The sequence below is a fragment of the Thunnus albacares genome, chromosome 16 (assembly GCF_914725855.1).
Source record: "Thunnus albacares chromosome 16, fThuAlb1.1, whole genome shotgun sequence".
Taxonomy (NCBI): domain Eukaryota; kingdom Metazoa; phylum Chordata; class Actinopteri; order Scombriformes; family Scombridae; genus Thunnus; species Thunnus albacares.
In genome coordinates this window covers 14,155,968-14,180,668 of record NC_058121.1, presented here as the reverse complement: position 1 = coordinate 14,180,668, position 24,701 = coordinate 14,155,968, and the positions used below count along the sequence as shown (strand labels likewise).

General features: G+C 41.0%; 2 protein-coding genes across 5 annotated transcripts in view; both read right to left on the bottom strand.

The window, feature by feature from the left end:
* The window catches only part of LOC122999805 (disheveled-associated activator of morphogenesis 1-like), a 51,410-nt gene extending 33,672 nt beyond the window's left edge, over window positions 1-17,738 (bottom strand). The window contains exons 1-2 of one of the 4 annotated variants that reach the window (XM_044377051.1): window positions 17,574-17,738; window positions 2,867-2,950 (exon numbers count right to left, since the gene is read on the bottom strand). The gene's annotated coding sequence lies outside the window, so the exon portion shown is untranslated. Of the gene's footprint in view, window positions 1-2,866; window positions 3,314-17,573 lie in introns of those variants that run through there. The other 3 variants (XM_044377052.1, XM_044377053.1, XM_044377054.1) reach the window with 3 other exon arrangements.
* Window positions 17,739-18,710: 972 nt separating this feature from the next.
* LOC122999806 (tubulin alpha-1B chain-like) lies at window positions 18,711-23,168 on the bottom strand. The gene is made up of 4 exons (XM_044377055.1): window positions 23,054-23,168; window positions 20,934-21,156; window positions 20,698-20,846; window positions 18,711-19,893 (listed from the first exon to the last, which is right to left on the bottom strand). Exons 1-4 carry the CDS (start codon window positions 23,054-23,056, stop codon window positions 18,913-18,915), a joined length of 1,356 nt encoding a protein of 451 aa, XP_044232990.1. The 5' UTR covers window positions 23,057-23,168; the 3' UTR covers window positions 18,711-18,912.
* Between the last annotated feature and the right edge of the window lie 1,533 nt (window positions 23,169-24,701).

The window sequence follows — 24,701 nt, the reverse complement described above, 5'->3', positions numbered from 1 at the left end:
ATACCTCTGATGATGATCCACAGGATACTTCCAGGACGCTTTGACCAAACATCATGATCCTTTAATTGCCTATGGTCACAGATCAGACAGCAGATTTTTTTGTAAAAGATAAGACTGAATGTTATCTTCAAAAAAAAAAAAAAACGCCTTTGTGGTGGAATTCCACTTTAATTCTTACATTAATGAAAAATGGCACAAAGCAAAAATGTGCATTTAGGATTTGGGGAGTGTGCGGCTGAAATGTAGGGAGGACAGAGATTAAAAAGCAGGTTAAAAGGCGGCTGCTCTTTCCACAGGCAAGGTTGTCAAACTTGTTCTGCAGACAGACTCTCCAACCCCCCACCCATAACATGTTAGCATTCTTCCTCAGGTCAAACCTTCAAGTGGAGGTTAGACTCGGGGCAAAGAAAGAAACTACTCAAACACACGACAATATCCTTGCCAGGGTTTCAGCTTCGTCATCTGAGTTCGGTTTATTGGCTTTGCTCCAAAAAAAATGCTAAAAAAAGAACAGTTTAGTTTAAAAATAGCGCATCACGAAAAAGTGCTGCTTCTTAATTGTAAAAAAAACTAAATGAGGAGTGTTTTAACATATAGCATGGATGTTGACTTTAATGGTCTGTATTAGTCATGTAGGTTCAAGTTTTGAGCTATAAATTACGAGGCTGTTTTTCTTGGCTATATTCATTTGCAATTCTGATTTGTATCCAAAGTGCTTAAGAAGTAGTGTACTGTATTGTCTTGGATCTGATGAACCAAAGCATATTGAGTGAGCGGATAATGGGAAAAATGCTGTGTGCTGTCATTAAGACTGGAGAATGAAGAAACATCAATTTATAATGAGAGAAGGGTCTTTACCGGATTACCAGTCAGACTGCTGCACTTACATCCATAACCAGGAAAGCATACTTTAGTTATAAGAAGGATACAGTGCCGCTGAGAGTGTTTGTATATGTAATAAAGACTCAACCGGAGCAGCGATTGCCGACAAGGGGTGCGTGTACTTTTGCATTTGCCAGCTGTTTCGTGGAAAGACTGTGGAGCAGTGGAATAGAAATTATGATTTGACTTTGAAAAAAAAAATACATCTACATATTGAGTCAGCTGTAACACCTGAACGCCACATGTTGCGACCAAGAGTGCGTAAAAACGAGTTAGCCGAAACCCTTAGCTAAAAGTAATGGACAAATGTTTGGAAGGCCCAGCTGGTAGTAGTGAGTTAAACTGTATTAAAACATTACAGTAACATTTTTACAATGTTCTTAAAAGGCCTGTGGTGGTATATTTGACTAAAAAAAAAGGTTGGGAACTGAACCACTGAACTAGAGGATCAATTTTCTTGACTATCAAGAGGAAGAGAAAGGAATTAGTATCATCTACGTTACATCGGTGCATCTAACAACCTTAAAGATTCAACTATTAGAAGATCAGCATCAGTGTAAATCAGTGTTGAATGACAGAAAACTGGAAGAAGAAACACCAGCAAAGAAATAAACCTTTAGTTCACTTATGACCTGTGGACTTTGAGCAACTGAAAATGTCATAAAGCACCAAGAGCAGCCATCAAGATCTCCCTCTGTGTGTCAGAAGGAACAGTAAACATCATCATGTGTACTCCAGCTGGGCCCAGCGCAATATTAGTCACAAATGTATCTCTGAGCAGTAAAACAGACTCGGATCGTCAATAATGGGGCGTTGGAGAGCTTTGTAATCTCTTCTAGGATACCATGAGCTGCAGCCTGTCCTTTAAAAAAAAAAAAAAAAAAAAAAATCCCTACCTCTTCCTCAGTTGCTATGGCAACCAGAGCGGTGGGTGACTGGTGCAAACTGGGTGGGTGATTTAATGTAAGCCCCTTTCCACCGCACATTACCCTCCTTTTTAATCTGCTCGGGATGTTTATAGGGGAGAAAATAGGATTGTCTCTCTAATTCAGTGGACAAAAAAACAAATAACAAAACCATTAAGGATTACAGGCTGCAATCTAGCCTGCCGTCACTCAGCAGCATCGTTAAATCCGGCTGAATTACAAAGACTAGCTTTTAGTCCTTTGTAGTACTACAATCTGTATAGTATTGACATGCGATGTATATACATGAGCTGTGGGGAGAAGGTGAGAGGGAGTGGAACCTGAGAAGGATGGGCAGTGGCAGGAAGTGAGCTGGGAGACCCCTTCTCTGCTCAAGGTGACTTTCCTTTTCATTGACCTGATTATCTGCACTCCGCCCCCCCCCCTTCTCATCATGGAAAAAAGTATGCCATCCTCTCTCACTCGCACTCACTTGACACTGATAACGGGCTGTGTTCGCCAAAACCACAGAGAGAGGAGCTGGTGGGAGGTAGCAGCCTGTGTGAACACATATTTCTACCACCACCTCACCCGATCAACAGACCAGCCTTGTCATTATGGGGCATTCCCCGCATACAGAGGACAACTCTCTCACCGTGAAATCAGCCCCCCTAGGGGTGTGGGGGGGGCCGGTTGGAGCACCCTCTCATCCTCCCCCCTCCTCTACCCTCCCCCGGTTACTACGGCAACACCGTTTTCCGCACCAACACCTCCTAATTAGACAGACATGACACAATCACCTACGTCGTGTTGAGTGGAATCTAGTCTGTATTGTGGGGAGTGATGAAGCAGACCAGCAACCCCAACTCCTCTCATGCACACACACACACACACACACACACAGACACACACAACGCAAACTGATAGCCTCAGACTATCTGCCGGTCACATGCAGCCCACACACACACACACACACACACACACACACACACACACATTCCAATCAGCAGATAGCCGGCTTCAGCCTTTCCCCTTGCACTCATTTGATTACAGGGAAGAATAGTGAGATTCATTCTTACCCTGTCCAGGAGTGAGCTCGCCTCTGTTCTGCTCTGAGCATTCCCTTTATATCCTCAACTCACTGCAGTATCCAGATTTCTGCACTGTCGACAGAAAAAAAAAAAAAAAAAGACGATGCTTTTATACACGCATTTCCTTCGCAAGGTGTGTAATCCACGCAGGTTTAAAGTCGACAGCTCGGGGTTGCAGTGGCTAATAAGCACCTTGAATCACAGAGGCTGTCAAAATCATCCGTGAGGAAAATCCCAGCAGAGGCAGCATTTAGATGGAGGTTTTTTTTTTTTCTGTGATGGCAGGGGGAGAGGTGGGGTGTAAACAAGGGATAAACTCGCTATACACCATGAGCTGCTGTTCTGAGATCTTGCAAACAGCCAGCTGGCCGGCGAGAACTTGCGCTCGGCGTATCCACTCCCTGCCTAGCCTCCGTCTCTCTGTCTTTCTCTGCAGAATGCCGTGGGGGCAGAGGGGACAGGCACAGATGTTACTGGCTCCAGGCCACACCCCTTTTCAACACTCCCAGTCCTAATAGGATGCAGCCGAGCTGTGGCCACCGCCCAGCTCACCCCCCCACCCCCCCCCCACACACACACACCCCCTCCCCCCCCCCTCTGGCTTCGGACAACTTGTTTAGGGTTTGTTTGGAGAGGGCTTGTTTGGAGAGCTGCAGGAGGAAAATAAAGCCAAGGTGTCAAACGTGTGCGGTGTGAATGTGAGTGTGGGAGGTAGACAGAGAGATGGGAGGCAGCGAAAGTGTGACAGAGGTACTTAGCGAATGAAGTAATATGTTAAAGTCAGAAAGAATAGATCCAATCATCTATCTTAATCTCTTCCAGTAAGCAATAAAACACTTTGAAACGCAACCAACTGCAGGATTCATCCAAACAACTCACAAAATATCCAGAGGTTTTTAATCTAAACAATCCCAGACACTCCCGTAAGATTTACAGCGAGAACATCACCCCTGCAGCTCAGCTAATTACTGACTCACTACATCCAACATCCATAAACATTCCTACATTTTGACACAGTGATATTTGTTTTGACCGAACAAACACAGACGTAATACAAACGACGAGAGGAATTCGATTTCCTATACAGGATGCTCATCAGATAAGTATCTCACTTGAGGCAGACGCACACAATGCAACAGTAATTTGACCTTCACTGTAATATTTCACATGAGAGAGCCAGTAATTTAATAACTCAGGTCAGGTTCTCCATTCATGTGTTTTAACTGAAGTCACATAAGGTTATTGTCTGTCAGAAAACTCTTAAGCAACTACTGCTCAAACTGTGATTCATTTAGGCGTCGAGAGACCTCCACTATCTTTTCTCTCTTACTTAAATTTTAAAAAAGTAGCAAAAAAAAAAAAGGCGGATTTTATCCCAGCACCTAAATACATTGTTTTGAATAGTCTCTTTTCTTCCAGACATGAATAATGTACAACAGGAAACATCTCAGGATACTTATGAACAAGTGTTTCTGACTTCATGATAAAAATGCTGATATGTCACCATGAGCTTACTCCCATGAAACAAAGTGTTGCTGTTGGAACACATTAATAATTGATATATATGGGAGGACTGGTTTTTCAGTCAGATGTTACTGATACAGCTCTGTGGAAAAAGGTCATGAACACAATAAAATCAACAGCTGTACAATCAGATGAATGTTAGTTTAGTCGAGACTGTGTGTGTGTGTGAGGGATGGTGATTCACCTCTCCATCCCTGTTCACGTAGGAGGAGAGAGAATCAGACATGATGTCAAAAGAGAACAGAAGTGGTCTACGTGATTCAGGTCCTGCAGGTTTCCATACAGGTGTTGACAAAATAAGCGCCATCTGTCAGTCATTCATTCCCTGTTCTTCACAAGTGAGTCATGCTTTACCGGTTTCACGCCAACAAGACATCATAAAGCTTATGTATACGACTCTCGTTTTGTGCAATCCGCTTCATCGCAAGGTGTGGTGGCGACACCAGAGAGTATTATATGGCCTCTAACTGAGACTGTAATTGAGAATGGGGATTTACTCTACTCGCCCAGGAAAATTCTGAACTCAGACGTTTCTCTGCCAAAAGGAATTCACAAATCAAACCTAAAATACAAACTTTTTCCTTAACAGCTGTGAGCGAGCACCACAAACCACCCAGTTTCCTTAACATGAGTAGCTATGCTGTTTGGAGGTCAGTAACGTCACTTTACATGATTTTTTTTTTTGGGTTATTAAAAGTTCAAAGCCATTCAACAGCTGCTTCTTTCAGCCACTCAAGAGATGCCACCGTGTAAAATGTTGCCTGCAGCTTTAAAATTTCTGGGCCGCTTCCAAGTCACATGTTATGGCTAGCTGATATAACTCTTCATCTTCTGATTGCAACCTTCTGCTCAGATTCTGTGTTTCCATATTTGAGGCTGAGGCTGTTGATTCAAGAGAAACTGGGCTCATGTGAAACAGTTTATCTCTACAGAACTGGTGTTACAGACATCAGTGACGGGCCGCGCCGGTGCAGTCATGAATGGATAACAACTGGAAGCTGTACAGTCCTGTGTAGTTTCCTCTGAAAAGAATGTCATGCAGCTGGAATAACAGACAGGTCCCGTTCCCATGGAGGGCTTCTGTTCTGCTGGGATCATCCATGTCAATAAAAGCCAGGACTAATGATTTGGTGACCTTGGGGGCACCAGGTACCAATGTGTGGGACACATTGGGTATGGTGACACTTTTCAGCCTTGATATTTCGTCCCTCTTCTTTATCATCAGGACATAAGTGTGTGCCAATCAAAGTCTCTCTATAATTGGTAAGAAGACAGAGGTTCTGTTTTATGTGTCTACTGTAATGTGATAAAAACACAAGCCAGAGAACTTCATGAAATAAACATTTTGTTTTTCTGACCTCCCTGTTTTTGGCAACCTGGACACACAAATTATACATCCAGTTTATAAGTTACGGGTGATGAAAATGGACTTGGATTGCACTCTGGATAAAATACTGATCACCAACACACAATCTTTAGGACTGTTTTTCCATTTCACACTCACTAATATTTTCTTCAAGCGAGCTGCAGGCTGTCACATATGCATACTGACCTCTTAAGTCCAGGCAATGAGGCTTTTGCATCTTCAGATTTGAAGGTAAGAATCAGCTAAACTGCAAAAATATATTCTACGACACCACTCTAACAGAAGTTGAACCCTAAAGAAAACTGTTTGTGTGAACTTTTTCTCTCTTTCCTGAACTTTTCTGTTAATTATTAAGCCTTCCATCGCAGCCAAAACTCAACTTTGCCCATTTCTCTCTGGTTTTCAAGAGCCAATAATACATTTTTGTCACGTCTTGACCTTACAAGCTGCCTAGTGGTACTTGCGGGTCATAGGCTGGAAACTGCTGAAACTTGAAAATGAGTGTGTGATACATCAACGGGGAAGCATGTAAATCTGATTGGCTGCAGATTGTAGATGACCCTGAGAAGTTCAACTGTGATTACAAGCTTGTTGACCGAGTTTCTCTGGTTATATAGTGAATAAAAAGGACTTTGGTGATGTGTTAATTGTTTTGCTTACAGTGTGACAAACGGGGTCAAAAGCCACACACACAGAAACTGACACGAATGGGTTGGAAATAAATTGATGCAGAGCGGCCTGAAGTTAAGAAAAGCATCTCAGTGTGATGAGTTTGTGAAAACAGAAAGAAAGTCGTGCTGCACACTGAAAACAACCGTATTCTCGGCTGAATCATGACTGACAGCCCAAAAATACAAAACATAGTGGCTCAGACCGCTGCGAAGGAATGTGCGAAGGGGGTAACATTATATTATGGCTCGTATCATGTGGTGGAAGGTTACAGGCCTACACCGTACATATGTTTCATTCAGGGTGGGGCTATATCTATAAATTCCAACTGGCGGCCCTTCCCTTGTAGGAGACCCTAACTATCACAAATTAAATACCAGGATAAAAAGGGTCCTACTGGTCTCTACCCACCCTCTGGAAAGCTTGTAATTACCCCGTGGAATAGAAAGGTCCATCCCAGAAGAGGCACAAGACGTTCTGCATCCCATAATCTCTCTAGAACGCAACTGAGCGATTGTAAACATGAAAAGGAAGTCCACTTTTAAGTTCGTAAAAGCAGGAAAGTTCGTTATTTGACAAAGAAATCTTAACTCAAGGTCCACTTATTAGCTTTTCCCAGAGAGCATGATACATCTCATGGTCTTTCTCAGCAGATGGGAGTTAGAAAAAAGTAGAAAAACCAGTAAGTGGGCCTTTGAGCTAAGATTTTTTTTTTTATCCAACTGATTATCTTTGGATGTCTGAACTTCACCAACTTTTGAGAACATACTTGTTACTTTTTAGCGGTTTCTTTGCTCAGTTATCTAATTAAAACAAGGTTAATCCAACATTTAGAGTGAATATGTACTCAAACCGATCTGTATTTAATCAGTTAGAACATCTCAAGTGTAATGATAGATTTTATGTACAAAGAAATCACTACACAAAGTAGGGTACTCTCTAAACTGTTCATTTCTATGGTCTTTTTTGACTGTCAAATTGTAAACCGGCCTCTTCATTCACATGAAAACCATGAAAATTTAGAGCTGCAAAGATAAAAGATCTTCCCGGAAGAGGTGGAAAGCACTCCTGTAGAAATATTATGTAGCGAATGGCAGCAGCTGCAGCGAACGTGCTTGTAACAGATTGACAGAATTTGAGGGTTGAAAGGCTGCAGCTTAACTTGTTGATCCCTCCAGATGTAGGCCAAGCTCGCTGCACTGAAATTCAGCGGTTAAGGTTTTTTTCAGCAGAGAGATAAGGAGGAAATGACGGCATAATACACTCAGTGTTATAGCAGAGGTAGCGCAAAAACAAACAAACAAATCAAATAGAGTAATGTTAATCCAACATAATCCAATCAGTATGCAGTCTGTTCTGAGGGTGAAGACAGTTTAAAAGCACAGCACGCTTATTAACTAATGTCACACACGGATGCTCGGACAATTAGTTCAGTAGACTAAATCCATGTGAAAAGGTCTGAGGTCCTGGCCTCCACACATATATCAGACAAGCTTACGGCCAGCCGGACACATGACTGACTGACTGACACAGAGGCAAAGTCTACGCATACAGAAGCCGGCATACAGAAGAAGGCCATCTTGCATGACTGGATGACTGAGTTACAAGCTGCTTATCTCAAAGTGTGTCATAATCTCAGCGGAGAGGAACAATCTGAGACCAGACGAGCGGAAACAAAATATGAAAATGATCAAAATCAGTCGAGAAACTCAAACCAAGAGTTTGGATGCACAATAATAGTAAAAAAAAAACAAACAACTTAAAACACAAATGGCAGAAAAGGATGTTTGGGGATGTTAACAAGGACACCTGCTGCTTTAACGGGATCAACCTGACAGCGTCTGTCTTGCGGCGTCCCAGCTATCAGCTCAAGGCAAGCTGCTGCAACGCAAAAAACACCGTTTAGGGTGACAGTGCACTTCAACATAGAGGCTGTGCTGCATGTGCTTGTGTTACAACCTCATTTGGACCTTTTGTTGATTAATTTAGTAAAAAAAATCAGTCATAGTATCACTGCAATCTTGTTGAAGAAAGACTGATAAGCTAGATTGCAAAACAGCCCCAAACAACACTTTATTTTAGGGGTTAGAGCACTGAGAAATGAACCAGTTGTCCTATTAGATCACCTCCAAATCATAACACGGGTAAAAGTATAACAAGTTACATAACAGTGAGACAAGAAAGAAAGATGGAGGACAATGGTTGTCACTGAAAGCTGTAACACAATCGTGCCTGAGAAACATTTAGCTGTTGACGCAGCTGGTTTTGTCTGACTGCAAGGCTGTTTTGATGGCTTCTCTACAGTAATGTTATCACACAGATATGTTATACTGTGGGAACCTGCTTGTCGCGGCAGCAGCAGCAGCAGCTTAAAAGCCTGCCTGAGGAAACCAGGACATCTTCTGCTCCTTGGAGCCGGCTACTCTGACAGCGCTTCAGATAAACAGGGAACATTTTCAACTTGCCAATATGAGAAAACCAGGCTGTGATTCATCATTTTTTTTTTATAGGCCCCATGAAATCATCGCGTGTCCCTGTGTTATTTGTTCATTTATCTCTTGTTACATGCCAAATATATGTCAAAAAAATCAGTATCAAGAGTATTTTTACATCAAATTCCCGGTCTTTTCTCCTCCTGTAAAACGGTTTCAAATGTTTGATGACTCATCTTGCACTCGGGGGCGTTTGCAAAAGTTCATCCAAATGAGACTTTGGGCGAGTAGCTAGCCACACCGGTCATATAAAACCGCATTTTCACTGTTTGTGGGTCGTCAGAGCTAACAGAGCAAAATGGAGAGAGATAGGAAAGGATGTGTTTTTGGATGTCAGTGGGTTTTCATTTCTAGAAAAAATGTGTCTTGGGTGTAATTCATTCATCTCTCCCAAGTCCTCCTCATGATCTAACAAAAGGTTTGGGTGTGTGTGCTTCCAAAAGTTCTCAGTAGCTCTGTTTCTCTCTGCAGCTCCATATCGCACTAAACTCTAAGCACCGCCCGCTTTTTAGCGGTCCAATCAAACGGGAAGAATTTGATTTAAATCCATCTTGTAACTTTATACCGCTCGCTCAAATATTCCGTTTCAGTGGGAAATACGTCACAGTAAAAAAAGCTAAAGACGCTCCAACTTCTGTTTAATGGGGCCTTTAAATTATCACAAATTCAATAAGAATGTGCATGACTGACATTAGCAGCTCTAATGATGCCAACTGAGTTAACGGAAATGACATTACCATTGTAAAAATACCAAAGACATCTCAGCCTATGAGGTATGTATATGACAGAGAGAACCAGACAAACCAAAGCGTGCATTCATTTCCATATATTATGTAAAGGATTATCTCCAATCAAGCTTTGCAAAGCAAGTTAACCCCATCCATGATCACGCCCAAAGAATGAAACTTTACTCAACTCTTAATCCTTACCTCAGTGCTACTTTTAATTGATAGAGTTGCATTAATTCATGAATTTAAAAAAAAAAAAAGACAAGATATAGCCTTAACATATTTCTCTATCCTTGCTCTTTTGCTCGGCAACTTGTCAGAACTTGAGCGTGCTTTCTGGAGGGCGGGGCGGCATTTTCAGAGCAGGATAAAGCATGCCGTGCTCTGACACAGCCTGCTGCTGAATCTGATATCTGTCTGCTGTTTCAAGACCCGTTATACACGCTTCGGTTTGTAACTGAGGAAGAAAACATGTTGGCATCTAACCCGTTCCTTCGAAGAAATTAATCAAACAGGATGCACGGCATATTCTCCAAATCGACACGTAGTTCCTAAAACGGCACGCTGAGTATTTTCTATTAGAAAACTGTGATATGCGAAGCCATTGAGTTGGAGTTGCAGGAACACCAACGTCAAAACAAACCTTCATATTTTGGTGTTAAAGCCCCATATCAGATGACGAAGTCTACACCTAGGAGATGAATCGTCTTTGTAAATGTTCCCTGATAAGACGCTGCATGGGGGGAAATGTTCTACGCTCTAGTATTAAAATAGCTGAAATGCGTGACGAATCCGTACAGGCGAGCGTGATAAGCTTTACTTTGATATGTTGAACACGTGTCAGCTTTCAGTGATTGAGCTGTTATTACCATAACTACAAGTAGCAGCCTGAACTGATGAGTGCACAAAATTTGCCGTCAGACAAAAAACATGGTATCCAACCGGTTGGAACGTCTCCTGCAACATTATTAAATGAATAAAAAACGATGTAGAAGGTTCACAGACCTACAGAAACTGCAAACTCATACACAATTCTAATTTCCAGAGTCTCTGCTTTGGGAATTAACATTAATAATGTGACCTAGACAAAGGGATGGAGGCGTGCAAGGATTGAAACATGAATCCCACTTGGCCCATAAAGCCCTCTCCCACCCTCCTAAACCAGCATCTCCGTTATGGGATCCCCCCTCCTCCTCCTCCTCCTCCTCCACACACACACACACACACACACACACACACACACACACACACACACACAGGACAGGACCCACATGCTCCCTTTGTTCGAATCACAGTAAGACTATACTCTTTCCACATCTTGTGGCTGAGGCACACAAGTGATTAATTTTGATGCTCATTATCATGATAATCTGAGGTTTGCCTCAATAATCTCATTCTGGCAAGAGAACAGTCACTTTGTAACTTAGTTAACTACAAATGAACACCACTTTTGAGCAGAAAAAAAAGAAATCGAGGCTATTAATTAAAGGTTTTACAAGCTGAAAAAAACATAAGCGATTAAAAAGACTTATTTACGTCAGAAACCAACCCGAGCAAGTATAAATATAGCCTCTGTCATGTGATATACTGTAACAGCCTGAGACAATTACGGTACCACAAATAACAGGCGCTCAACCAGAAAAGGCTGTTTCCCAAAACTGAGATGTTTATTAGAGTGTCAATATTCATAGAGAACTAATAACTGTACTAAACTTGAGGCAGTTAGAGGACTTAATATTTCAAGCTTTAGATAAATATGTTTAGTTTACAGCTCACTGCTCTGTTCTCTGTTAATCTGTATACAAACATGTTAACACATTATCATAACCTCACATTCAAATGTAATATTTTGTTAATTGCTGTGTATTAAATTAACAAATTGTAGACATATCATTCAGATTGTAAAGTTTTTACCTCTTCATACAGGCTTTGTAATCACTGCAGGTATTAGAAGAAGTAGCACAGCTTGTACCGCGCTCTCGCCGGTGCAACTGCAACAAGTTCAGATTGGCCTAAAATATAATTTCATAGGTCACCCAGTTCTAGTTATAGAAGCATAACACTGCAGATCAAGGCTTGTTTCTCTGGAGGGAACCTGCTCTGTGGAGATAAGTCTGTGCGGCAACATCAGTGAGTCGGCTGGACTTTGAAAAAGCTCAACACACCTTAGTGATTACATGCACGCTAGTTTCAGTGATGTGCTGATTCTCGCGAGTGTGTGAAGATTTACAGGGTTTATATTAAACTCTATTTCTATCTGACTATTTTGGCAGTGACATTAGGCTCTTACTGCAAAATATCATAGTCCCATTTATTTGGGCGTGAAACGACAGCAACCTGAAGGTGACAGAGCACAACATCTGCAATGAGTTTGAGTATTTCACATTGTTTTTTGTTTAGTTCACATCTTTTAGTGGCTGTGATGCTTTTTTTTACTGCTATTTAAATTTGGGGAAAGGGTGAATGACTTTCCATGAAGGATCCATTACTCACCAGAAAGCCTGAGAGCTGTCAGCTTAAAGCCCGTTAATTAAAAATCTGCCACCACTGAGTGGCTGAGCTGGAAACAGGGTGCACTGCCCTTTCACCTCCGAACAAACAGGAAGGTCAAGAGTCATTGGTCTTGGGAGTGGACAAGCAAGCGTGCAATCACTGGCTGAGTATCTAAACTCATCTGCCAACATGGAGGATTTAGTGTATGTTTTGTGTTTTAAGTGAAAAGGTGCCGGTAGGGAAACAAGACCTATAACATATGAAAAAACATCTGTTTTCTGCTATGCTTAAAAAAAAACAGATCAAATGGCAGATTATAAAAAAAGACGCTATCAGTACCAAGTTGTTTTAAAAGAACATGGCTGTAAAATGAGTTGATGCAATATATTAGAGCTTTTCATTGCTGATTAATCTGTCGAGTATTGTTTTCAATTAATTGATTAGTCGTTCAATCAATAAAATGTCAGTCATCGTTGAAGACTAAAAAAACCAGAAAACATTCATTCATATTATATTGTATTCATTTGAGATGCTAGAACCAGAGAATTTTGACTTTTCTTTTCTTTAAAAAGTGATTAAAAGTGATTAATCAAGTATCTTAATAAAGGGCAATTAATTTTCTGTTGATCACCTAATCAACTTATCAGCTAATCGTTTCAGCTCTACAATACACTGTATTTGTTCTGGTGCAACTTGATATCTGTTCTTACATTCTTAGATACAAGATACAAAGTTTAGAAAAGAAATATTACCTCATCAAGATTCATGATCCAGAGTTTCCCTCAGTAAATTGTCTCATCTCATAAGTTTGTAGATGATAACGGGTTTTTTTCTGTGAAATAGCACCTCTGCTCTTCTTACCTTAAGACTTATGTTTTATTTCACAAAAACTATATTAAGTTTTTATGATGTTGAGAGGAGATTATCTTTTTTTCAGGCAAGGCGACCTGCCTCTGCTAACAAACATCCTATGATATAAAGGCTAAATCAAACTCAAGGAGAGGAGATGAGGAGGTGAGTTTTTGGTTTATTTACTCAACCTTTAGAAACTAAAATTGCAACAATCTGAGGTTTTCCATCTTATACACAAATCAATAATCCTCAAAATGTGAGGTTGGGTCTTGGGTGTGGCCAACAATGGCCGCCTAACCCCAGCTGTCCCAACAGCGGGGACAAGTGCAAAGCCGGGCCAGACTGGGGGCAGGGTGTGGCATGGCAGGGGTGCCATGGTGACGGACCAGGCCTCGGCAGAGAAGGGATGCTAAATGAAGCCATTGTCTGGCCCAAGTGAAGCACACCGCACAAAGAATGGCACATTCAAACATGCATACAGGCCTATTGTTGTGGCGGGCCAGCGGAGCGCTGCAGGTCCACAGTTTATCCCACAGGATCCAACGCACATCATACAGTGACAGACCATCTAGACCCCTGAAGAAATGATACTGACATGGAGGAACTTGTCTCCAAACCAATTCAGGGATTTTAGAGCTAAATCCATCAATGTAAACATCACTAGATCAGTACAACTGACAACGACACCTCTAGTTCTGATTCATTCGATGCTGGAAGTGACGCAATCACATGTTCATATGGAATTAAAGCAAACATTTTTAGAGAGCTCACTCTACTCTTGTCTTTTACTACTGTGTGTGAGGTAGAGGTTAAAAAAATGAGTCAGTCCACAGAAACATAATCAGCAACTTGTTTGACAATCAATTAATAGTTAAAAGGCAATTTTCAAGCAACAAAACATTCTCTGGACTTAATTGTGAGGCATTTCATTTTGTAAACCAAATGATTTATCAAGAGAATAATTATAAGATAATAAGGGATGGTAATAAAATCCTCTATCACTACATATGTAATTATATTGCAATATTGATATAGTAACATATCTGTAAAACCTATTGAGAAACTGTTTATGAATTAAATAACAGACAGTCATAGATCTCTCTGTATATATCATCATATCACCCAACACCCAACAGCATGGTGACGATTTAAACCCAGTCTTCTGGTATGCATACCAACTAGATTTGCAACCCTCTCACACTATCAGCATTCTTAACTGACTGTGCCAATTCATACATACATATTTCTAGTAAGCATACGTCCACTAAATGCTTAACCAAAGCAATGACACACATTCTCCAATATATTTCAAATGGTTAAACAGTTTTTCCACAGAACATTATTTACAGTAGTAGCATCTCTTATACACCTGAATACAGCCCTAGATGCTAAAAACAAAGCTGCTATAAACACTTGAGATCTTATAAAGGGATGTCAGTCGTCGCAGGGCCGCGCGTCAACACCTGCCTCTGTACATTAATGCCACCACAACATCTAGAGACCGTGCTGACATATGGTGGTCTCGGGGGCTCAGCTGTGTTACAGCCACTCCTAAATGACATCCGGCATTGAAAAAATAATTAGAGTGTACCTCCCCCCCTCTGTTGTTGGTGCTGTCGTTTACTCTTCCACTGTGTAGTCCTTAATGTGAGCCAACCACAGAGGCTGGTCCCCCCCCCCCCCCCGCTGTATTGCCAGTCCTGTGAAACTCAACACTCAGTTCATTAACCCAGTTACCCAAGAGTGCTTTAGAAGTGCTTGTGTGTGCTGACGGACAGAGGGGCAGGTATAATTCACTGCCACCGTTTATGGCCTGCTACCTTTTGATGATGACGCTCGGAGTTGCCACTTTTCTGGTATCATTTCATCGGGATTGCTGATCTATTATCTCATCCATCATGAAATACTTGCCAGTGCTCTCAGAGCTTAAGCAGCCTAGCTGTGTTTTGCCATGTGGCTAGTTATATTTTATTTTATTCACTTTTTAGGGGGGCATCATTACAGCTCATTCTGCGAGAGCTGTGAATGACTGTTGTCCTGGTGGACTAGAGGTTGAGATGCACCATGTGGTCGCAACGCCTCCAGGTTGAAGCCAGCTGGGGACTTTTGTTGCATGTCATCATCTCTCACCATGTTTCCTTTTACTCCCTACTACAACTCGTATCAATAAAAGCAAAAATGCCCAAAATATCATTAAAAATAGTTGAGAATGGCTGCCAAAAGCAAAAGCAAAGCATCTTATATCCAGACAGATACAAGTGACACTTGTGTGCTCCGGTTTTCCACCAGTGCAAACTGCAACTGAATCACAATGCTGCGGTCAATTTCACCAGGGACAGTATTTGTCAGATTCCATTTTCCTACAGCAGCACAAAAATTTGTGTAGCTGTGTGACAACAAGGAGATGACGTGAAATATCAACAAACAACCGGTGCCAACAAAAACATGTTGGTAGTTGCTGTAGCCAAAGGCTGTGCTTGTGCAGAGGAAGCAATGACAGAGTGTGTCACTTGCTGTACTCATGATTGCTAAAGGTGACTAGCAACAGGCCATTGTTCGTTTGTTGTGGATTGCTGAGGTGCGTGCAATGCCTATCATGCTTGCTTATCTGTCAGGCAAGAATACATGATTGTGGCTTTAGACTAACAGCCAAGTAAACACACTCACTTCCACAGGTGGGCTGTTGTGAAGATTCACAATTGAGAACTTAATGCACGGTGTTTACATGCAGGCACTGTGGGACAGCCAGTCTAAACAGGAGGACACAGAAGTCTTTGTCAGTGTGAAGAGCATAAAATGAGTTACGGTTCAATCAAACTACTGTATATAGACAACAACGCACACACCAATATCAATATATCTGTGATAAATCAACACCTGACAGCAGCCTGCATATATGTCAGCTGGGTGCGAATGGAAAAGCTTGCAGCACAAACCACTTTGTGCACTTATAACAAACTAATTATCTCCTCAATGTGTGCCTATTCAGAAAAAGAGGACACGCAATTCATATGTCAGGGCCTGTCGATGCTGTTCTGTAAGCAGCCAACTCCCTGTTTGAGCATTAACACTGTGGACAAAATAACAGCATGGTACATCACGTAAGGCTTCTCTCTTGTTTACAATGAAAACAAGTCTGTAGATCACACCACAGTAAGCCCTCTCACAAGGCGGCAGCCCATTACAAGCACATACAGGCCCCTCAATGATTTAGAGTATTTTAATTCTCGGGAATGCAAGCCTTTTCTGATAACCGCCTGACTGAGCGTAAGCCTACCACTAGAATGATTATACTGTGATAATCTGTGTTGTGCTCTCTGACTGACCTGTAACTTCATGGCTTTAAGAAGTGAGTCATTCCACTTCTCAGCAAAGAGAAACAAGTGAATATTAACTCAGAACAGGTGAAGTATCATATGTCTGAAAGCTGCAGAGATCCTTCTATCAAGAATAGGCGACTGTAGGGCTCTTTATGAGCAATTGTACAGTTGTATGGTACTAGGACATGTAAAGAGGTACTCACATGAATATCTATATGAATACAACTAAAACATTTGTTTTAAGTGAAGTGCAAATGTGTTACTATCCCAGTATATTTTACAGCTAACATAACAAGTCAATCCACACCAAAATCAGCAAGTGCAAGTCTATCAAGCAGTACAGCCAAGTGTTCAACCAGATATATCAGCCAGGTCAGCTGTTGCAAGAAATTGCAGAACCAAAATGCCAAAGATAAGTTGGAAATAATTAAGAAACAGTGTCTCCGTTACATAATTTGTCCACTCCAGACCAGTGCCAAGCTCATTTTTCAACTGTAACATGTCCTGCTCAGTACATCTCTTGTTTTCAGTTCTTTAAAAAAACAATTTTAAAAGATCTTTATGCAAAAATGATTTTTTTAAACTCTCATATATTGATATAGGTAACCACAAAAATCAGTCTATACTATAGGTTCTAGGACAAGCAATTAGCTTTCTCTGCCTCCCATCCCAACATTATATTATACTGGATCAACACTACTAGATACAACAAATACAGTAGATATGACCTGGTACTGCTTTACATAACTCCCAAAGAGCTTACACACCTTTCACATCTAGATTAATTAAAATAATGACTTTTCAATCTTTTCTCACTCTGCTGGGGGACCACTAGGATCCTCTCAGGGACCCCTAGAGGTCCGCGTTCGGACCCCAAAAGTGGTTTCTCGTTTGCACCAGTATGGCTCTAGCTAGTATGGAGGCGTTGAAAAGTGCAGTTGCGTGTGTGGACAGGTCAGCTTCCCAACTGGCAAACACTTTGCAAAATAGATGCAAATGTCACCCGACTCCTGTCTGTTGACTCCTGTCTGCAACCAGGTTTCGGTCACTGAGGTTAAAGCTCTATGAGCTCAACAAAAGACCCAAGAACAGCTCGGGGGCCGCGGTTAATGATGGCTGTTGTATTGACCGGCCACACCGGTACAGAGGTCACCACCAACACCGCAACCAAACGGCCCCGGTGTGGCTAATCACGCGAGTAATGTCTCAACCGTTATGGCTACAGTATTGTCCAAACGACAACGGTCTTACCTCGTCACGTTGAACATTGTTCTTGGTAACAGGGTCCACAAGTTCACCAGGTAGGCGAGAAAAAAAAGTGAAGCAACAAAAAGAAACACACAGTCCAGACGGCAGGGAGATGATTCAACCGACTGGTTGGTCCGGGCTGCCCGTGATGTCATCGAGCTACTCGAACACTTGATGCGCATGCGCCATCCTTTGTTAATCCGATGCTATATGGTGGTCGTGTAGGATGTAAATAATCCTTCTCCCAGAAACCTTTGAAATAGCAGCGTTATATTTAAAGTTCGTGTGACCAAAAGTGACTCTACATGCTTTCAAGTTGTAATCCTTCGAGTTGGGTTGGTTTATATTTATCTTCATGTTCTTGTAGTGTTGCAAAATGCTTTATACCCTAATCGCCGAGTATAGCATGGAAGCTTTATATTCTAAAATAGTACATACAGGATAGTCCTCTTTTTTAAATAGCAAAACAGGAACAGAATAACGTTTTGTACTAAACGTGATGTACAGACAGGTAATATGGAGTTGACGACAGCTTTAAAAGATTTAAGTATCATGGGTGCAAGTTTTGATCAAATAATAATCAAATAATAGTTAAACATATAAATCTGTATAACAAAATTACAAGTAATAAAAACCGTGTCATAGGCTGCCTACTAATATGCCATAAGCCTAAAAAAGTGTATTTTCTGCAGAGGCAAAGGATTGTTCACAGACAGGTCAGTTTAGTCTGTGATAACCAGAAACATTTTAGAGCCAAGACCTTGTTTTTGCCATTATAAATTAATGTGGGAGATATATTATTTTTATCCTAAGAGCCCCGGGTCAATAAATGTAATAATGTGTGTATAAATAAAGATATACAACATCTCCATCTAGTGACTATACAGGTATAAGCATTCAGTTTATGATATAAAGATTGTGCACCATGGAGCTTTTTCTGCAAAAACAAAAACACTGGAAATATGTTGAGGACAGCTATAGCCTAAGTACATAATCACAATGTAAATATGACATTTCAATATAAGTAAATGTAAACACTGTGGGCACTGTATATACTGCAAAACATGCATGTTTTGAAGATTTTGAAGGCCTAATGAAAAAAATTTCCAACTCCCTCAGATATATAAACAGACACACAGCTTCACATGTCACAAGAATTTTATTTAGAATATAGCCCTCTGGACCTTCACATCTCTGGAACTCTAGAAAATCCAAGTTGATGTTTTAACTTGTTCTGAACATAACCAAACTGGTATTTTAATAGAAAAACACTCCATTCTGAATGAACTTAAGAACATGCTACAATAAACACGTCCGTTCAAGCAGTGCTGTTAATTCATTCTTAAAACTCCTCACCCTCCTCCTCTCCCTCACCCTCAACAGAGTCCATTCCAACCTCCTCATAGTCCTTCTCCAGAGCTGCCATGTCCTCTCTGGCCTCAGAGAACTCCCCCTCCTCCATACCCTCACCTACATACCAGTGAACAAAGGCGCGCTTGGCATACATCAGATCAAACTTGTGGTCAAGTCGAGCCCAGGCCTCTGCAATAGCTGTGGTGTTGCTCAGCATGCACACAGCCCTCTGGACCTTGGCCAGGTCTCCACCAGGAACTACAGTGGGCGGCTGGTAGTTGATACCAACCTTAAAACCAGTAGGGCACCAGTCCACAAACTGGATGGTGCGCTTGGTCTTAATGGTGGCAATGGCAGCATTGACATCTTTGGGCACCACATCACCACGGTACAAAAGGCAGCAGGCCATGTATTTCCCATGACGAGGATCACATTTCACCATCTGATTAGATGGCTCAAAGCAGGCGTTGGTAATTTCTGCCACTGTTAACTGCTCATGATAAGCCTTTTCAGCAGAGATGACGGGTGCGTAGGTGGCCAGAGGGAAGTGGATACGGGGATATGGCACCAGGTTGGTCTGGAACTCAGCAAGATCAACGTTAAGGGCACCATCGAAACGAAGGGAAGCAGTGATGGAGGACACAATCTGACTCATCAGCCTGTTCAGGTTGGTGTAGGTGGGACGCTCAATATCCAGGTTCCTACGACAGATATCATAGATAGCCTCGTTATCCACCATGAAGGCACAGTCAGAGTGCTCCAGGGTGGTGTGGGTGGTCAGGATGGCGTTGTAGGGCTCCACCACAGCAGTGGACACCTGAGGAGCTGGGTAGATGGAGAACTCCAGCTTGGACTTCTTGCCATAGTCTACAGACAGACGCTCCATCAGCAGGGAGGTAAAACCAGAGCCGGTACCACCTCCGAAGCTGTGGAAGACCAGGAAGCCCTGAAGGCCAGTGCACTGGTCAGCCTGAGGACAGAAGAACAGACATTGATCCAATATAAGAAACACAAAAATGTTATTTAGATGACTGAAACGTATAGTGGGAATTAGAGCAGGGACCAATTGATTTATCAGTAATTAGAACATAGAAATACAATGTGACTTGACCTGATGTTTGACCTGACCCATGCCTCAATCAAATAATTTGACATTACGCTTAGATCTATGTATTCATGATTACTTGAGTGTTACTGTGAACTTAAACATGGTACTTGTTGTGGCCAAATCTTATTATAACTGATAACATTATCAGGCTTTTCTTCTATATTTGAAATGATAAATGGTGTTGGCAGATTTTAACAGCTATATCAAATAGACACTTATTCTGTGAGCTGGTGAAAATACAAAATAAAGCTCTGCTGTTGTTTGGTGACATTAAACTTCCTGCTTGTCAGTGTCTACAACATATTCTGTCAAAGAGAATTCAAGTAATGAACACCACTCTGATAGCTTGATCGTTCTGTTTGCTGCTTGGTAGCCCCAGGGCTACAAGTTAGTTTCCCAATACAATGGAGGAGAATGGGATTTATGGGTCATGCTCACATCATTTGAAAAATATATCTTAAAAGTTTATTTAGTATTTATGGATAATGATTTTGTGCCCTCTGGTGGTGCAAAGATAAACTGCACAATATAAGTCTGAGATGATACAGAGCATATACAGTATGTGCTGTTGTCACTTCCTTGATATATCAGTTCTTTGGAAATAATTGTTGTCCCAGGCTTTCAGTCTTATTAGGAAGAAACTCCTTCTGCTCTGAATTTACCCACCAGTTTGCGGATCCTGTCCAGCACCAGGTCAATGATCTCTTTGCCAATGGTGTAGTGTCCACGGGCATAGTTGTTAGCAGCATCCTCCTTGCCAGTGATCAACTGCTCAGGGTGAAAGAGCTGGCGGTAGGTCCCAGTTCGCACTTCATCTGAAGAGACAGTTTCACTCTGAAATTATTCAAGGGTTTGACTAACCAAAATCAAGCAGTAACTATGGTATTTAATCAAGAGTTTACCAATGACAGTGGGCTCCAGGTCCACAAAAACAGCTCTGGGGACATGCTTTCCAGCTCCAGTCTCACTGAAGAAGGTGTTGAAAGAATCATCTCCTCCTCCAATGGTCTTGTCGCTGGGCATCTGTCCATCAGGCTGGATGCCATGTTCCAAGCAGTAAAGCTCCCAGCAGGCGTTGCCAATCTGGACACCAGCCTGACCCACATGCACTGAGATACACTCACGCTGGAGAAAAACAGGCCATTTATAACTTTTGGCTAGTACATGCTAATCAGATGCTCAGATTACTGATCACATATTGAAAAACAGTGAAGGAGGTACTGTAAGGTGAAATCCAATGGTGGGTCTTTTGTTAAGAACATTCTGATTATGATCAAATAACCTGATAAATATGGCACATTGATTAATTTACGCTCCAAGTAAACAGAGGGGGACTTCAGACAACATGACAGACCGCAAATAAGGACTTCAAGGGGATACTGAAAATCACTTGACCTCAATGGCCACATGTGGTTCTTCTTTGTGGTTTTTGAGAGACAGTACATGTGTTTATTTTTTTCCCCTCAATGATACAAAAATGTAGGAGAGGCAGTCAAGTCAATTTGTATAGCCCAATATCACAAATCACAAATTTGCCTTGGGGGGCTTTACAATTGGTACGGCAGTACAACATCCTTTATCCCTAGACTCGAATCATGAAAAACTTCCCAAACCGCAGGAAGAACAACAGAGGAGGGATTCCTGTCCCAGGACGGACAGACATGCAACAGATGGTATGTGTAAAGAATAGACCAAGAAAGCAAAATTACAGAAATACAGCATGGACAAAAAAAGATGACAAATAACGGACGGATTGATAACATCCGTGTTTGCTAAACTAACATTTAGGTTTGCAGTAGATTTAATTGTTTTTTTAAAAACTCGGATTTTAAAACGTCTTTGAGTGAATGCTTTGGGTCTGCTCAAGACATTAGTGAAACACACTGTAAAGTACCTCCAGCTGTTTCAACTAAAGATGTGACAACAGAACCGGTTCTAATGTTAATCTCGCTGCTGAGAATCCTCACGTTATTTGAGTTCCGCCATGTTGTCTAAATTTACAACCAGTATCACTGGCAGCCATAGTTAACACTGAATTAAAGGGGAATTCCGGTATTTTTCAACCTGGACACTTTTTTCCCCACATCTTCTTGGGTCTAAGTGATAAATAGATTTTTGGAATTCGCCAATTTTGAGCAAGAGCGCTTCAGCCGGCAACTTCTAAAAATGTCTGTCCCCATAAGTCATTTAACTTAGACCTAAAAAGATGGAAAAATATGGTCCAAGTTGATAAATACCGGAATTTCCATTTAAGGCTGTGTCTTTCCTTTAAACACCAAAACAAGACCAAGCTAACTTAATTAACCAAACATGAAACTTGATTTTCTGCTCTATGCCGCAACACTTGACTTTTCTTTCAGATAACTCAGCAGTTGAAGCCGAAATCTGACAGTTTAACTCCTGCCAATTCAGTAAAATTGATAGCTAGGTTAACGTTAATGTGGGTTTAAGTTACATATATTTTTGTTAGTTAGACCTGGTTCAATCGATACATAAGATAACCCCATATTCATACTTAGCTACCATGTTTCTTTAGGCAATGTGGTAAGAAGATAGTGACGTTGGCATGACAACCACAGAACTGCTTCTAACTATTGACTATATATATTAAATTATTATTATTTATATACAGCCAATAGTTCTAACGTTACTCCCGCCGTTGAGCACCCGACCGTTATTTGAGTTCCGCCATTTTATCAACCTTTACAGCCAGTATCACTGATAGCTATAACACCGAAAAACCAAAAACACCTTATGCTTCATTCACAATTTTTTTTTTTTTTTTTTTTACCAAACATGAAACTGCTCTATGCCTTGACGCTTGCCTTTTCTTTCAGCTAATATAGCATTATGTTACCCCAGCTTTTATCTTGAAGCCAAATTTTTTGGCAAACAAGATCGGGCCAATTCACTAAATTGATAGCTAATTAAAATTAATGTGGACTATTGTAATTCGTTAAATCTGGGTAAATCAATACAATTTACAATTCAATAACTATATAAGACAACTTCACATACTCACCATATTTCTCAAGACTTTGTGAAGATAATGAAGACGTTACGTTACTTGCTAGCGAATCGGTGTAAGGCTAGTTGCTGCAACCTCCCGTTAGCCTTAACAACGGTTCACACCAGCCGGAGGTTTTTATACTCGGGTCCTCTGGAAAGGCGCCGATGAATCTGATTGGTTGGCAGTCACAAGAGCTCTTTTCCTATTGGCTAAATTAAAACAGTCTCTGAATCAAATTCAAAATTTCAAATTCTATCAATCTTAACGGTTGTCTGTTGCTATCGCAACCCTTCTTCTCATCCTTCAATACAACCAGAGGTCATCATATAATTACATGTGGCTGACCGTTTTATTTTCATTTCAATCACATCAGCAAATACTGTTTCAAGCAGGTTTATCCCTCTTCTTGCTGTTAAGACACTGAAAAACATTAGTCATGCCACAGCTTCTGTTTTATTGTTCACATTTACAGAATTGAATGTGTGAGTACAGCATTTATACAGGAAGCCTACTTGTCCATACAGCAAACAGACATATAACACATCTCCTCACACTATGTACAGGTTTAAGCCATGATAAAGCCCAGGCCACTTGCACACTTGGCATAATACTCAGTCACTCACGGTTCAGCAGAAGCTGATGGACTGTAGATGTTCAATAATGTGATAGATAACACATGTACAGTACTGTACACGTACTGTATTGCTGTTACTGGGATGGTGTATACCACAGAGAGGGCAGCTAAAGGGGGACAACTGGGCAAATTCAGGATTGTCTGAAGCGAATCTGAACCTTTCCATTTTCAGACACAATAACTGCCTCATTTATCAATAATTTGACTGATACAGTTCTGATTTTGGACTGCATCTCTGTTTGATTTGTTGTTGAAAATGAAAATGTTGGTTGAGCACAAAACTAGGAATATGATCAGTAGTATGTCAGCAGCACCAATGTTGGTCCTGAGATAAAGTGTTTCAAGTGGTGTTTGTCAAAGCCATAGTAAAATAACTGCCACATTTGCTAATTTGAGAGCTAGGAGAGAGAAAAAAAATAGTTTGTGATTCTGCGAATAAGCAAGTTATTAGAAGATGAGTGTCTAATTGGGTAAACAAACTTTGTAAGATGGTTTGGCAGATGATTTCCAGTGCCTACATTCAAATATTTGCAAGTTCTCCATTTTATGTAGAGAGATCCTGCTCACACAAATTCAAATGCAAACAGATCTTAGAAATAAGATCTAACTTTGTTTAAAGCCTGGACTAATTTAAAACATGATACATACTGAAAATGTCTTGAGCAAATTTAATTAAACTAGCTAAATTGGCCCCTAAGACACCATCAACAACATATCTCTGTTTTTATAGGACTGTGGAAACAACAATATCTAATTTTTACTTTCAAATTCACCTCAAGTAAGATCTTTCATGTTTGCATCTTTGTACGCACTTTACAGATGTTGTACAGACACAGCTTCTCAATTTGGCAACCATTTTTGTTAAAACAAAATACCTGCTTGTTACCCAAACTGCAGCATGTGAATTGTTCATTTCAGGCATAATCAGATTACAAAAATATAAACTCGACGTAAATTGCATTGCCCATTCAAACAGTTTCAACAGATCTTAATATCTCATGTTATAGAAAAAAATGGATTATTGTC